General features: G+C 41.0%; 1 protein-coding gene across 1 annotated transcript; it reads left to right on the forward strand.

Annotated features, from left to right (window-relative positions):
• The first annotated feature begins 7,263 nt into the window (after positions 1-7,263).
• Positions 7,264-15,656, forward strand: LOC133072725 (glucose-6-phosphate isomerase-like). Its single transcript, XM_061166281.1, is given in 3 exon segments — positions 7,264-7,350; positions 13,623-14,897; positions 14,900-15,656. Coding segments are annotated over 3 exon segments (1,833 nt in total). The 3' UTR covers positions 15,371-15,656.
• The last annotated feature ends 470 nt before the right edge of the window (positions 15,657-16,126 follow it).

Genomic DNA, 16,126 nt, shown 5'->3' on the forward strand with positions numbered 1-16,126 from the left:
CTAAGGGATTCTTGCCCACAGTAGTAGATATAATGGTCATCTGAGTTAAATTTACCCATACCAGTCCATTTTAGTTTGCTGATTCCTAGAATGTCGACGTTCACTCTTGCCGCCTCTGTTTGACCACTTCCAATTTACTTTGATTCATGGACCTAACACTCCAGGTTCCTATGCAATATTGTTTTTTTACAGCATCAGACTTTCCTTCCATCACCAATCACAGCCACAACTGGGTGGTGTTTTTGTTTTGGCTGTTTCTTCATTCTTTCTGGAGTTACTTCTCTACTGATCTCCAGTAGCATGTTGGGCCCCTACCAACCTGGGGAGTTCATCTTTCAGTTGTCTTATCTTTTTGCCTTTTCATACTGTTCATGGGGTTCTCAAGGCAAGAATACGGAATTGGTTTGCCATTCCCTTTTCCAGTGGACCACATTTTGTCAGAACTCTCCACCATGATCTGTCCATCTTGGCTGGCCCTACATGGCATGGCTCATAGTTTCATTTTTGAAACAAAGCTCTGATCCATGTGATGTTTTGTTAGTTTTCTGTGATTGTAGTTTTCATTCTGTCTGCCCTCTGATGGATAAGAGGCTTTTGGAAGGGATGGGAGACTCTTCCTGATGGGAGAGACTTGATTTTTGTCATTTTGGTTACCATGTGTCTCGGTGTCTTCCTCCTTGGGTTTAATCCTGCCTGGGCCTCTGTGCTTCCTGGACTTAATTGACTATTTCCTTTCCCATTTTAGGGAAATTTTCAGGTAGTATCTCTTCAAGTATTTTCTCACATCATTTCTCTGTTTCGTCTCTTTCTGGGACCCCCTATATTGCAATGTTTGTGCATTTACTGTTGTCTCAGAGGTCTCTCAGGCTATCTTCATTTCTTTTCATTCTTTTTTTCTATACTCTGTTCTGCAGCATTGATTTTCACCATTCTTTCCTCCAGGTCATTTATCTGTTCTTCTGCCTCAGTTATTCTGCTCTTGATTCTTTCTAGTGTATTATTCATCTCTGCTTGTTGTTTAATTCTCCTGGGTCTTTGGTAAGCATTTCTTGCATCTTCTCCATTGTTTTCTCAAAATCCTGAATCATCTTCACTATCATTACTCTGAATTCTTTTTCTGGAAGGTTGCCTATCTCCACTTCATTTAGTTGTTTTTCTGGGGTTTTATCTTGTCCTTTCATCTGGGACATAGCATTCTTTTCATCCTGATGAACTTTCTGTAATGTGGTTTTTGTTTTAGCCACTGTGGGACTGTGATTCTTTTTGCTTCTTCTGTATGCCCTTTGATGGAGGAGGCTAAGAGGCTTGTGTTAGCTTCCTAATGGAATGGACGGGCCAGGGGAAAAACTGGGTCTTGCTCTGGTGGGCCACTGTGGGACTGTGATTCTTTTTGCTTCTTCTGTATGCCCTTTGATGGAGGAGGCTAAGAGGCTTGTGTTAGCTTCCTGATGGAATGGATGGGCCAGGGGAAAAACTGGGTCTTGCTCTGGTGGACAGGGCCTTGCTCAGTAAAGCTTTAATCCCATTTTCTGCTAATGAGTGGAGTTGCACTCCCTTCCTGGTAGTTGTTTGGCCTGAGGCAACTCAGCCCTGGGGCCTATGGGCTCTGTGCTAGGGTTAATGGCAAACTCTAAGAGGGCTTATGCCAAGTGGGACCTTCCCAGACTGCTGCTGCCAGTGCCCCCATCCCTATCATGATCCCCTGCCAACCCACACCTCCACAGGCTACCTGCCACACTAGCAGGGATTTTGGTTCAGTCTCCTGTGGAGTCACTGCTCCTTTTCTCTGGGGCTTGGTGTGTGCAATATTTTGTTTGTGCCCTCCAAGACAGGAGTCTCTGATACCCCCAGTCCTGTGGAAGTCCTATAATCAAATCCCACTGGCCTTCAAGGTCAGATTCGCTGGGGATTCCCAGTCCCTTTGATGGATTCCCAGTCTGGGAAGCTTGAAGTGGGATTCAGAATCTTCACAACAGTGGGGAAACTTCTTTGGTATTATTGTTCTCTAGTTTGTGGGTCACCCACCTGGTGCATATGGGATTTGATTTTATCATGATTGCACCCCTCCTACCATCTCACTGAAGCTCTTCTTTGTTTTTGAGCATGGGGTATCTTTTTTTGGTGGGTTCCAGCATCCTCCTGTTGATGGTCATTCAACAGCTATTTGCAATTTTGGTGCTCTTGCAGGAGTCGAGCACATGTCCTTTTATTCGGCTGTCTTGAACCAGAAGTCAGTTTATATTTTTAAAATGACAGTTAGATAAAATAGTGTTGCTATTGTTTGACTGCAACAATTCTGCACTGACCATGTACCATAGAACACTTTTAGTGAATTTAACAAAGAATTTGTATTAAGTGTTGTGAAACAAAGCATTCATTCACTCACTATTCACTCATTCAGTATATAATAACCAAACATCTGGTATGTGCCAGACACTGTTCTAGGCATCAAGAATACATCAGAAAACAATAAATGACCCCAGTTTTCTTTGTGCTCGCATTCTAGTGAATTTCTAGTGATGATAAAAGTGTTACTTCTGGATGTGGGAAATTTCATACCATAGTAAGAACCTGATTAAAGGTTATAATATATACATAATATGGAATATGCTATTAAACATCATTTTGAACATTTACCAAAAAGTTCAAAAATCAGAATATAAGTTATTATAAGTTTGATACAAAGCTATATGCATTTATTATACATACATATATATGCACACACAGACACTTAATAAGTATGGCATATATATATATATATATATATATATATAACTAAAGGACAGAAATGGTATGGATCTAACAGAAGCAGAAGATACTAAGAAGAGGTGGCAGAATACACAGAAGAACTACACAAAAAAGATCTTCATGACCCAGATAATCACGATGGTGTGATCACTCACCTAGAGCCAGACATCCTGGAATGTGAAGTCAAGTGGGCCTTAGAAAGCATCACTACGAACAAAGCTAGTGGAGGTGATGGAATTCCAGTTGAGCTATTTCAAATCCTGAAACATGATGCTGTGAAAGTGCTACACTCAATATGCCAGCAAATTTGGAAAACTCAGCAGTGGCCACAGGACTGGAAAAGGTCAGTTTTCATTCCAATCCCATTCAGGCAATGCCAAAGAATGTTCAAACTACCACACAATTGCACTCATCTCACACTCTAGCAAAGTAAGGCTCAATATTCTCCAAGCCAGGCTTCAGCAATACGGGAACTGTGAACTTCCAGATGTTCAAGCTGGTTTTAGAAAAGGCAGAGGAACCAGAGATCAAATTGCCAACATCTGTTGGATCATAGAAAAAGCAACAGAGTTCCAGAAAAACATCTATTTCTGCTTTATTGACTATGCCAAAGCTTTCGACTGTGTGGATCACAATAAACTGTGGGAAATTCTGAAACTGATGGGAATACCAGACCACCTGACCTGCCTCTTGAGAAACCTGAATGCAGGTCAGGAAGCAACAGTTAGAACTGGACATGGAACAACAGACTGGTTCCAAATAGGAAAAGGAGTATGTCAAGGCTGTATCTTGTCACCCTGCTTATTTAACTTCTATGCAGAGTACATCATGAGAAATGCTGGGTGGATGAAACACAAGCTGGAATCAAGATTGCCAGGAGAAATATCGATAACCTCAGATACGCAGATGACACCACCCTTATGGCAGAAAGTGAAGAAGAACTAAAAGCCTCTTGATGAAAGTGAAAGAGGAGAGTCAAAAAGTTGGCTTAAAGTGCAACGTTCAGAAAACAAAGATCATGGCATCTAGTCCCATCACTTCATGGCAAATAGATGGGGAAACAGTGGAAGCAGTGTCAGACTTTATTTTTCTGGGCTCCAAAATCACTGCAGATGGGGATTGCAGCCATGAAATCAAAAGACACTTACTCCTTGGAAGGAAAGTTTTGACTAACCTGGATAGCATATTAAAAAGCAGAGACATTACTTTGCCAACAAAGGTGCATCTAGTCAAGGCTATGGGTTTTCCAGGGTCATGTATGGATGTGAGAGTTGGATGGTGAAGAAAGCTGAGCGCTGGAGAATTGATGCTTTTGAACTGGAGAAGACTCTTGAGAGTCCCTTGGACTGCAAGTAGATCCAACCAGTCCATCCTAAAGGAGATGAGTCCTGGGTGTTTATTGGAAGGACTGATGCTGATGCTGAAACTCCAGTACTTTGGCCACCTCATGCAAAGAGTTGTCTCATTGCAAAAGACCCTGATGCTGAGAGGGATTGGGGGCAGGATGAGAAGGGGACGGCAGAGGTTGAGATGGCTGGATGGCATCACCGATTCGATGGAAATATGTTTGAGTAAACTCCAGGAGTTGGTGATGGACAGGGAGTCCTGGCATGCTGCGATTCATGAGGTCTCAAAGAGTCAGACATGACTGAGTGACTGGACTGAACTGAACTGAACTGAACTGAATTGAATACATACATAGATAGATATAGATATACTTCTTTCCATAATGTCCTAAATAAATGATGTTTTACTTAAAATTAGTACATAGGAAAGTGTTTCTATTTTCCTTGCTTCTATGGTAATTTTAAAATTTCACACATTTTTTGATACACTGATATATTGGTATCTCACATATTTATATATTATATAAAATTTATGTTTAGTCAGAAAAAACTAAAAACAAATACTCAAAGAGATTGGTTAAATAGACTTAAGTACATTGTCCATGATAGAAAGATGAAAAAAATTATCAGTGTTTCTCTCTAGACAAAGTGGTATTATAGGGAGTTTTTCTCTGTCTCTCTCTCTCTCTCTCTAGATATGTATATATACATTTTGTACAATTCTCTGTAAAAACTATAACTTGGAAAATCATTTTAATTTTTGTTTTTACTTTTTTGCTAGCTTTTTATTCCAAATTTAAATTTTAGGTAGCAATTATGTCTCTCTCTTCAGATATTTTGTTCTATGTCTCCTTCCAGTTCTGTGGTGCTTTTCTGTTTACTTCTCTGTTGGATTCAGGTGACTGTGTGACTTGTCGTAGTTCATCAAGTGGAAGTGTAATAGTGATGCGTTACATGATACCTAAGGATACCATTTGCTGCAAAAAGAATAGGTAACAGAAACACAGTAAAATGCATGTATGTATGGAGACTCCCTAGTTATAGAGCAAGACCACTCTTAAAATACTGATGAAAAGTGCTTGTAGAATAAGTGTTCTGATGTTTGTTTGCATTCAACCATGTATTTTCCCCATAAGGATTTTATAAATCTCCTCTCTTCAGGGCTAAAGATTTATAATCCTGTATTATAAGGGTTTTGTGACTTCAGGAAGCCAAATATGTGACATATCCGACTAATTCAGTATGTCATTTTGCTTCCCATCTGCCTTTCCTTTTCATCTCTGCAAAGTTCCAGCATTGATCCCCATGTTTCAGGTGTCAGTCAATATGAAAAGCAATCCTGGGAGGATACAGCTTTGAACTTCCATAAAGGCTCTATCTCATCAGGCTTAAGTTGTCCCTGCATCATTGACCTCAAGGGCTGTGGCTCACTGTGAGATGTAAACCTCTCTTTTTGCCTGTCATTCCCAGTTAAGAGATGGATCTTATCAGCTCTGTGATAGAGTAATGACTCCTGTAACTCTCCTTGGGGATAATTTATCTCCTAGATTCTTTCTCAGCTTTTAACATTATTTACCTCAAAGGTAATTTAAGTGCAGTTCTGCAGGTCTGGAAATGAGGTCATCACAGATGAGGGAAAAGACTGTATCATCCTTACTTTACACAAAATGTCTGTGTAAAAATAGGTTTTATAATTTGTGGAGTCATAGAACGCCCCAAATGCACATAAGCCCATCGACACATACTCACTGTTCTTTGATTTAAAAAAGGAAGACTGAATATTCCCCACCCTTAATTCAAGCACATGGATTTTTTCCCCAGGTAAAAGTGCCTGTCCTCAAACTTTGCTTTGCAGAGATTAATTAACTATACATAAAAATGTAGTAATCAGCTGTCAACATATTTGCAAAGTACAAAAATATCTGGGCTGTGTCTTCCTCTCTATTCTATTATTTTGGGCTGAGCTGCCCATTCAGCTATGACTGACCATAGCTAACCATAGACTAACCATTCACCAGGTTGGTCTTTGCTTCCAGGATTCCCTAACTTCTCCTTGCACTGACACACGTTTCCCACACTCACTCAGAATCTCACTCTTTACCCAACTTTGAGACTGTATGCTAGTAGTTTCCCAGTGGTAACGTTGACGTGAAGTTGCTCAGTCATATCCGACTCTTTGCGACCCCATGGACTGTAGACTACCAGGCTCCTCTGTTCATGGGATTTTCCAGGCAAGGGTACTGGAGTGGGTTGCCATTTCCTTCTCCAGGGGATCTTCATGACCCAGGAATCGAACCCAGGTCTCCCGCATTGTGGGCAAGCGCTTTACCCTCTAAACCACCAGGGAAGTCTAACGTACCGGGGAAGTGATAACGTTAGTGGTAACAAATTTGCCTGCCAGTGCAGGAGACACAGAGATGAAGGTTCGATCCCTAGGTTGGGAAGATGTCCTGGAGTAGGAAATGGCAACCCCACTCCAATATTCTTGCCTGGACAGTCCCATGGGTAGAAGAGTCTGGAGGGCCATAGTCCATGGGGTCACATAGAGTTGGACATTACTGAGCACACAGAATATATTTATCCTAGAAGGGAAAATTTGTGGAAGAGAATTTTGAGGTTCTAGGCAACAAGGTGGTAAAGATAATGCTGATAATTACTTTGAATCTTAAAATATTAATTGTGTAATACTAATATTTATTAGTAGCAATTATTAAACAAATAATTTATAATAGAATATCAATGAGGTAATTCAGAAAGAAATCCTAGGAATTGTCTTTTCTTTTCATCATTACCCTATCCCAATTACAAAGATTTAAAGTCCTTAGCCCTTCACATTATAATACAGAAATGGCTGCTTATACTCTTTATAAGTATTAATTTCTTAGATTACATATTTTACTTGATAGCTCAGAAAAGTGTTATAACCTTATGGGGTCTTAGATTTTCATGTGGATGCTTGAAATATAGTAAAAATGAATATGATATATTATTATATTGATATATATTTAATATAATTAAGTATAATATAAACAAATATAGTCCAGTTTGGTGACTATTGATGAACTCAGCATATAGTTGCTGAATAAAAGAACAAGTGAATCAATAAATGAATGAATGAGCTGATGATAATGTTTGCTTGTGGCAGTTCTTACAGATTTTTAGGTAGTGTATGATCGACAAGTTAGCCTTCAAGGAGCGTCCTAATTGGGCTAGGTTTCAAGAATTATTTGATATGAGAAATTTTACTTTGGGCCAAGTACTGAGAGCAGAAACTAGATTTAAATTTCAAAAAGCATTGACTTCTTTTAGTTTGACAATATTAGAAAAACAACAACAGCAAAAATATAGTCTTCCGTGTTCCCATCATCAGGGACTCAGACCCCTTTGACACATTTTATCCATGTTTCAGGGGTGGATCTTGATGTTCACAGTTCAGAATGGTTGCTAGAGATGACTCTGATTGTCATATTCAAGTTCTGGCAGATAGATGGAGAAAGGGCATAGATGAACACACTCTCTCCTCCAGGAAAGGGGAACACACCCAGGAAGAATCACACAACACTCCCGTTCCCATTTCACTGACCAGATGTGACCATACCTAGCTGTGAGGGAGGCTGGATATTATGGTCTTTGGATTAGCAGTAGTGTGTTCAGTTAAGCTTCTGTTATGAAATGATTAATTGAACTTTTGGAGAGAGTATTCTCTTACTCATAACTCTTACTCAGATATGGGCATTTTAACCTTCTAGTTGTGCATAAAATTTTAAGAGCACAGAAAAATATACATTTTTCCTCAATGATTAATTTTAGAAAAGATATGTCAAGATATGAATTAAGCTTGTTTATTAACCAGATAAAAACAGAACATCACAATCTAGAAAACAAAATATTAGTAATTTACAGTTTTAGACAAAGTTTATTTTTTAATGTAAAATGTGCTACAATAGGTACTGTCTGCTAGAAGGTGAAATCCAAATCTCACTTTCTTCTGTGTACTTTCTTTTGCTACAGAGATTGGAATACTTAAAAATAGAACTAGATTTATCAGATTGCCTTGTAGGCAAAGTTCTGGGTACAGGTTTGATTCTTCAAAGTTAGATGTGGCTGCAATGAGTTGGCGGGTAGAAGATGGAGGGAGACAGATTTTTTTGGATTTTGTTAGTGAATATGTCTCTTTTACTTCTTCCACAATGATTGTCAAACTTCTATTCCTATCCTTTACCTCCACACATGCACGGCACACACACACACACACACACACACTGACATCTTAGTAGCCTCTTGGTATGCCGTGTTACCTCCTTGACAAAAGAATGAGTAGAGTTGTCTATGAAAAATGTCATTTAAACAGAAGAGATAACTAGATAGCCCTTAATCACACAGTTGCTATTCTCCGTCTTGCTCTGGGTACTTCAAAACTGATGAATGGTTTCAAAGGGAGCTTCAGTTTTCAGGTTGCTTTATAAGAAAGACTGAGAAAATTAAGTCCTATTTTTGCCTTTTTCCCACTCTAACATTTTATTATGTGATTATCTGAAATATATATCTTCCTATAAGCATAATTGCATATGGAAATAATTTTGATAAGATACATTTAGGTTTTAGAATGGAAAACAGAAAAAATATTTCCACCTCCCTTTTGGTACAAAGATTTAAAAGTGTCTAAATATTACTCTCTCAGAAATGGTTCATTAAGTGATCTGCACGTTTTCAGCTCAAGCCAGCTATTCCTTTTTCATTTAGGAGGGGATTAGAATTACCACCCTGTTCCTTGCCTCCCCACCCTCAGCCCACACATTCCTTAAATCCTCATTTTCTGAGTACACATTATGAGTCACACCTTGTGCTAGGTACGAAAGACGTAAAGAAACAAAAAGCAAGGTTCCTGCCATGAAGGAGCTCAAATTTTCCTGGGGATGTAGATGTGTAAGTGGATTAATTTTAAGACTGCACTTTAAGAGTTATGGACTTCCCTGGTGGCTCAGGTGGTAAAGAATCTGCCTGCAATTCAGGAGACTCAATTTCGATTCCCTGGTCGAGAAGATCCCCTGGAGAAGGGAGTAGCAATTCACTCCAGTGTTCTTGCCTGGAGAATTCCACGGACCAAAGAACTTGGCAGGCTATGGGCCATGGTGTCACAAAGAGTTGGACACAGATGAGTGACTAACACTTTAAGAGTTATAATGGAAGTGCCATTAAGTGATTTGAATGCCATAAAGGGGAAAGGATCTAGCTCTCCCAGGGGAATCGTAGAAGGCCAAATGGCATCTTTTTCATTGACTGCATTAAAGTAGGAATAATGGTGTCTACTAAGTGTCATCCCTTAGGCCGGGGTTTTTGCCACCCTTTTGCTGTTCATTCTCACATTATAATTTCTTGGTAAGTACTAGGAAGTGGTATTGGGCAAGGTAGTTAGGGAAACAGAAACCACTCTAGGTACTAGACAAAAGGGGAAAGAGAGAGAGAGAGAATATTGTTTAGGTGTTAGGAGGGCTTTAAGAACAGGCTAATAACCAGCTTCTAAGATGGTCTCCAGTGATGGCTCCTTCCTGGTATTCATGCACTTGTGTGGTCCTTTCCCGCACTGTATCATGATGATGACCGGTCTGTGTGACTGACACATTGTTGCAAAAGTGAGGATATGTCACTTTCTGGGCTGAAATACAAAAGATACCATGACTTCTGGCTCTGTCTCTTTGTCTCTCTCTACCTCTCTGTTTCTCTGTCTCTCTCTCTCTCTCTGGAGGGAAGCTGCCTGGGATGAGACTCATCCCTGTGAACTGGCTCATAAAATGAGGAACTGAGACATTCTGTCAATGACCAGAAGGAAACTGAGTCCCCAAAACAATAGTCAGGTGAGGGAGGGAGAGATCACGGAGGTGGACTCTCCAACCTAAACCAGACTTCAGTTGCCGGCTGGTCATCAGCTTGCCTGAAATCTCATGAGAGACACCAAGACAGAACTACTAGACAGCTGAACTGCTTTCAGATCCTGATCTTCATAAACAATATGAGATAAAAAATATTCCTTTTAGATGTGAAAAGCAGTTTTGGAGTACTTTGTTATGTAGCAATAGATAACTATTTCAAAGGATCTGTTAGGTAGTTAGAATAGGGAAAGAGTCCAAAATGGCGGTGGCTAAAAGACCTGGAAGGGAAAAGCCCCCGAAAATAGAACAAAGGAAGGTCCGAGGACCGGAGTGAGAACCTCAGGTAAAACAAACAACGCTCCTGCCTAAGCCCAATTTACATAAGACAGGCCCAGAGACAGAGAAACATATAAAAAGAGGAGCCAAAGCCCTCTTCTCCCCTTTTTATCTCTTTCTCTCTTTCCCCTCCTGCGCGATGGGGCAATCTTCTCTTCACATCTTTGGATCAATGAGCCCTCATGCCTCGAAGATGGATTTTCCTGCTATTATCTAAATAAATAGAGCTGTAACACTGATTTATTTAAGAGCTATAACACAGTCTGTCCTCCGAGAGCTGTGACCCGCCAAGGGGCTTCAATGTCCGTCACTCCAAATTTTTGTTGTGACGAGACAAAGAACCAAGGAGTATACACTCATGTGACAGATCCATGAATATTTGACTGCTAATGTGCTGTGGGAATGATGTTTTAATTGACCCTGGATTCTCTGAAAGATATTCTTTCTTGAGAAGGGCTGGGACTTCTGAAAATCTGCTGGGTAGCTAGGGCCTGGAATCACCTCAACCTCACTGCCATCATAGCAAAAACAATGTTAGTCAGAAACAAAAATTTGTATTTCTGTCTTTTTATCTCTTGCAATTGTTGGTAAATTTTAACAAAATCTGTTTGGCTCCCTGCCTTGGCAGCCTGCAAAAACCACAAAGTTTACAGAAATGAGAGTACAGACTTCCAGCTCCAGTAACTCAGAGCAGAAGATATTTAAAACCGAGTGTATCACTGAGAGAAAAATAACTATAGGAACTATGCAGAATGTCTTATTAACTGTATTTTATAGATGAGGAGCCTATGGCTCAGAGTATGAATAACTTGTCCAAGGTCACACAGTGCAAACTAGAAGCATGTTTCCACAGCCTATGAATGAGTTTAAATACTGAGAAGACAGGGAATGAAGAATGAAATTTCTTTCTTTTTCTTATACAACTTTGCTTCAGACCGCTCCTGAGCACACGAGGACGAAGTAGAACCAAAAGGCATCTACTTTAACATGTCATCTGTAGACTGTTTTTCTCTTACCTTGAACTCATTTATAGGACTTTTTACAGACACAACATAGTTCCCTGCAAGAGGATATATTGTCATTCAAACGAGCCACGTCCAAGGAGCAGGCAATTTATTCTCCCCTCCACCAGATGTGAACTGTGAAACTACTGAAGCAGGAAGAAGAAATGGGAGAGAAAAAGAGGAGGTTTTATCATTCTGGTTTAGTGGGGGGAAAAAAGGCAAAATCAGGAAAAATGTATCTTGAACAGTATTTTTATAAAGTTAAAAACAGCCTGTTTGCAATTCAGTTGGTCCTATTGATAAAACTCAGACAAATAAAGGTGAATGAGGGATGTTATTCCATTTGTGTCCTATTACTGTTAGTACAATGATCAAGACAGGGTCAGAGTCACAAGTGGAATTGTTACAAGTGTTTCCTCTATAATTAACCCAATACTTAGGTAGCCTTTGAAAGTGAAAGGAGCCCTACAAATGATGGAGATGCATGGGAAGTAATTATGTGCTTTCAATAAATGCCTGAAAGCTCACAGGTTCCTCTGAGAGATACGATCTCTAGAAAAGCTTACACTGTCACTTCCATCCTACTTACTATTTTAACACATTGTATGTTCTGCAGAGGAATTTTCTTTCCAAAAATTATACATTAAATCAATCCTTTAATTCAAAGACTTGGGAAAAATTTAAATTCTTTGTTGTCCATTGAGATTCTGCATTGAATTAATGTTAAGTGTCAAAAACTATTGCCGCATTATCATTTTATGTGATCATATAATTTTCAGTTTTCTATTGTGTTTTCTCTAGGTCAAAGATCAACAAACTATAGCCTATAGGCAAAATCTGGCCTGGCACTTGTTTTATACATAAAGTTTTATTGCAACACAGTCACACCTGATTAAAATTGAGCCAAAAACTTTAACAGATGCTTCAAAAGAAGATACACAGATGCTTCAAAAGAGGATACACAGATGCTTCAAAAGAAGATACACAGATGACCCTGTATCATATGTCATCAGGGAAAGGCAATTTAGAGCAATAATGACACACAGCTACACACCTATTAGAATGGTCAAAATCTGGAACACTGACAACAGCAAAAGCTGATAAAGACAGGGCTATAGGAGTTGTCATTTTTTGCTAATGGGGATGAAAAATGGTATAGATACATTGGAAGAAGTTCTGACAAAATCTTACAAAACTAAGCATACTCTTACCATATAATCCAGCAATGGTACACTTTGGTATTTATGCAAAGGAGTTGGAAACTTGTCCACACAAACGCCTGTGTCTAACTCTTTATTGAAGCTTTACTCATATTTGCCCAAATATGGAAGCAACCCACATGTTTTTCAGCAGGTGAGTGGATGACTAAAGAGTGATGCCGGGAACAGTGGAGCACTGCTCAGCACTGAAAAGAAATGAGCGACCAAGTCATGAAACGACATGGGGGGAGATTAAATGGATATTACCACATGAAAGAAGACAATAAAAAAGGCTATGTATTATCTGATCCAACTGTTTGACATTCCCTAAAGGGCAAATTTATTGAGACATTAAAACATCAGTAGCTGCCAGTGGTTGAGGTGAGGTATGGCTAGACTGAGCACAGAGAATTTGGGGAGTAGTAAGACTACCCTGTATGATACCATATATGTGGAAACACATCATTAGGTATTTGCTGAAAAACCAGTGCAACACCAAGGGTGAACCTTAACGTAAACCATGGACTGTGGGTGATCATGATTGTCATAATCAATTATAACATCAGTTATAACATATGTATCATTCAGTGCAGAATGTTGATAATGGGGGCACTTAGGCATGAATTATATAAGGGCTTGGGGTATGTGGGAAATCTCTGTACCTTCTTCTCAATCCTATTGTGGCAAAACCTCTAAAAAATTGTTTTTTTTCCTTAAAATCGGCAATTGCAACCAATCTTTCAGACTCTCTTGAGAATACCTTCTCTTTGTCTCTCTCTCTTTCTCCCTATTTTTATTTTAATATAACATTATATTAGTATGCCCATAAATATGGCCTGCATGGAAATAAACATTTTTTGGAGCTGAGTACTTTCCTGGTATTCTGGAGTGTAACAGTGTTAGGTGGTTCTTCTTCCTTTTCTTCTGCCAAGGGCAGAGCATTGAAGTCAGTGAAGAATTCTGCTTCTTCACTCTGCTCTCAGTTCTGAATCTGCCCATAATTAACAGTGAGAACCTGGGCAGCTAACTTAACCCAAGTTTCAGCCTCAGTGATCCTGTGTTAGTATAACAAAAAACCAAAATCACCAAAATCTTAGCTTTATTAAAAGAAGGGCTTAGGCCTGCTGTGCGCCGCTCTCCACGTTTCCTACCCGGTGCTCGCCCAGGTCCGTGTTCCCAGCCACTCACGCCACGGCCGCGCTCACCCAGAACCCGCAGTTCAAGAAACTGAAGACATGGTACGAGCAGCACGGCTCTGACCTCAACTTGCGCCGCCTTTTCGAAGGGGACAGGGACCGCTTTAATCGCTTCAGCTTGAACCTCAACACCAACCATGGGCACATTCTGGTGGACTACTCCAAGAACCTGGTGACGGAGACTGTGATGCAGATGCTGGTGGACCTGGCTAAGTCCAGGGGTGTGGAGGCCGCCCGGGAGCGCATGTTTACCGGTGAGAAGATCAACTTCACTGAGGATCGGGCTGTGCTGCACGTGGCCCTTCGGAACCGCTCAAACACACCCATTTTGGTGGATGGTAAGGATGTAATGCCAGAGGTCAACAGAGTCCTGGAGAAGATGAAGTCTTTCTGTCAGCGTGTCCGGAGCGGTGAATGGAAAGGGTACTCTGGCAAGGCCATCACGGACGTCATCAACATCGGCATTGGTGGCTCTGACCTGGGACCCCTCATGGTGACTGAAGCCCTCAAGCCGTACTCTGCAGAAGGTCCCCGGGTCTGGTTTGTCTCCAACATTGACGGGACTCACATTGCCAAAACGCTGGCCACGCTGAACCCCGAGTCCTCTCTCTTTATCATTGCCTCCAAGACCTTCACCACCCAGGAGACCATCACGAACGCAGAGACGGCGAAGGAGTGGTTTCTGCTGTCGGCCAAGGACCCTTCTGCAGTCGCGAAACACTTTGTTGCCCTGTCCACCAACACTGCCAAAGTGAAGGAGTTTGGAATTGATCCTCAAAACATGTTCGAGTTCTGGGATTGGGTGGGAGGCCGCTACTCGCTGTGGTCAGCCATCGGACTCTCCATTGCCCTGCACGTGGGATTTGACAACTTCGAGCAGCTGCTGTCGGGGGCTCACTGGATGGACCAGCACTTCCGCACGACGCCCCTGGAGAAGAATGCCCCGGTGCTGCTGGCTCTGCTGGGCATATGGTACATCAACTGCTTTGGGTGTGAGACGCACGCCATGCTGCCCTATGACCAGTACCTGCACCGCTTTGCTGCCTACTTCCAGCAGGGTGACATGGAGTCCAATGGGAAGTACATCACCAAGTCCGGCGCCCGTGTGAACTACCAGACAGGCCCCATTGTGTGGGGGGAGCCAGGGACCAATGGCCAACACGCCTTCTACCAGCTCATCCACCAAGGTACCAAGATGATATACCCTGCGACTTCCTCATCCCGGTCCAGAGCCAGCACCCCATAAGGAACGGTTTGCATCACAAGATCCTCCTGGCCAACTTCTTGGCCCAGACTGAGGCCCTGATGAGGGGGAAGTCGACAGAGGAGGCCCGGAAGGAGCTACAGGCTGCTGGAAGGAGTCCAGAGGACTTTGAGAAGCTGTTGCCCCACAAGGTCTTTGAAGGAAATCGCCCGACCAATTCTATAGTGTTCACCAGACTCACGCCATTCATTCTTGGAGCCTTGATTGCCATGTATGAGCACAAGATCTTCATTCAGGGCGTCATCTGGGACATCAACAGCTTTGACCAGTGGGGTGTGGAGCTGGGAAAGCAGCTGGCTAAGAAAATTGAACCTGAGCTTGACGGCAGCAGCCCAGTGACTTCTCACGATTCTTCCACCAATGGGCTGATCAACTTCATCAAGCAGGAGCGCGAGGCCAGAAGCTAATAAACTCGTGCCCAGCAGTAGCCCCTGTTGTGACTGGTCCTTCTTGTCTGCCTGCCCAGAGTCTGCACTGCACTGTCCTGCCCAGAGCACCCTCTGGTTTTGGGCTTGGACCACAAGCCCTTTGGGGGAAGCTAGTCTGGAATTGCCACCCCTGCCCTCTCAGTGTCCACATCCTCTCTGTTATACAGTTGGCTGAAGTGTTTCAGTGCAACTGATTTTTCTGATCTATGTTTATCTTCGTGTACCAGGAAGAAAAATAAATATGTCACAAAGGAAAAAAAATAAAAAAAAAATAAAATAAAAATAAAAGAAGGGCTTAGACATTTTTTGATCACTTCAATTAAGCACTTAGAAAACAGGTTGACTTGAAATGACAGCTCAATATGGGTCAAAGGTTGATATTTGAATGTATATTTTAAAAGCACAGTATCCAAGCACTTTAAAAATGCAGTATTATTATATGTTGTTTATTTATTTATAAGTTTCTACTTATTCCATTTTTTCTTTATATCCTATATCATGTTTTGTTAAATATATGAAAAAGTTTATTCAGAAGGTGCTTTAAAATTGAAGACAGACTAAATATGGCTAGATGTATTCTTTGTATAGAATTTTTTCAGGTATTTTCACTCATTCTTTCAAGAAATTGCTCTAATAATGCTGTGTCCTTCTATATTTTTGTAATCTAAAGAGGTAGAGAGTGAGATCAGCCTGATAAGTAAAACAAAAATCATTTACATGGACCCAAGAGTGGTT

The sequence above is a fragment of the Dama dama genome, chromosome 18 (genome assembly GCF_033118175.1).
Source record: "Dama dama isolate Ldn47 chromosome 18, ASM3311817v1, whole genome shotgun sequence".
Lineage (NCBI taxonomy): Eukaryota > Metazoa > Chordata > Mammalia > Artiodactyla > Cervidae > Dama > Dama dama.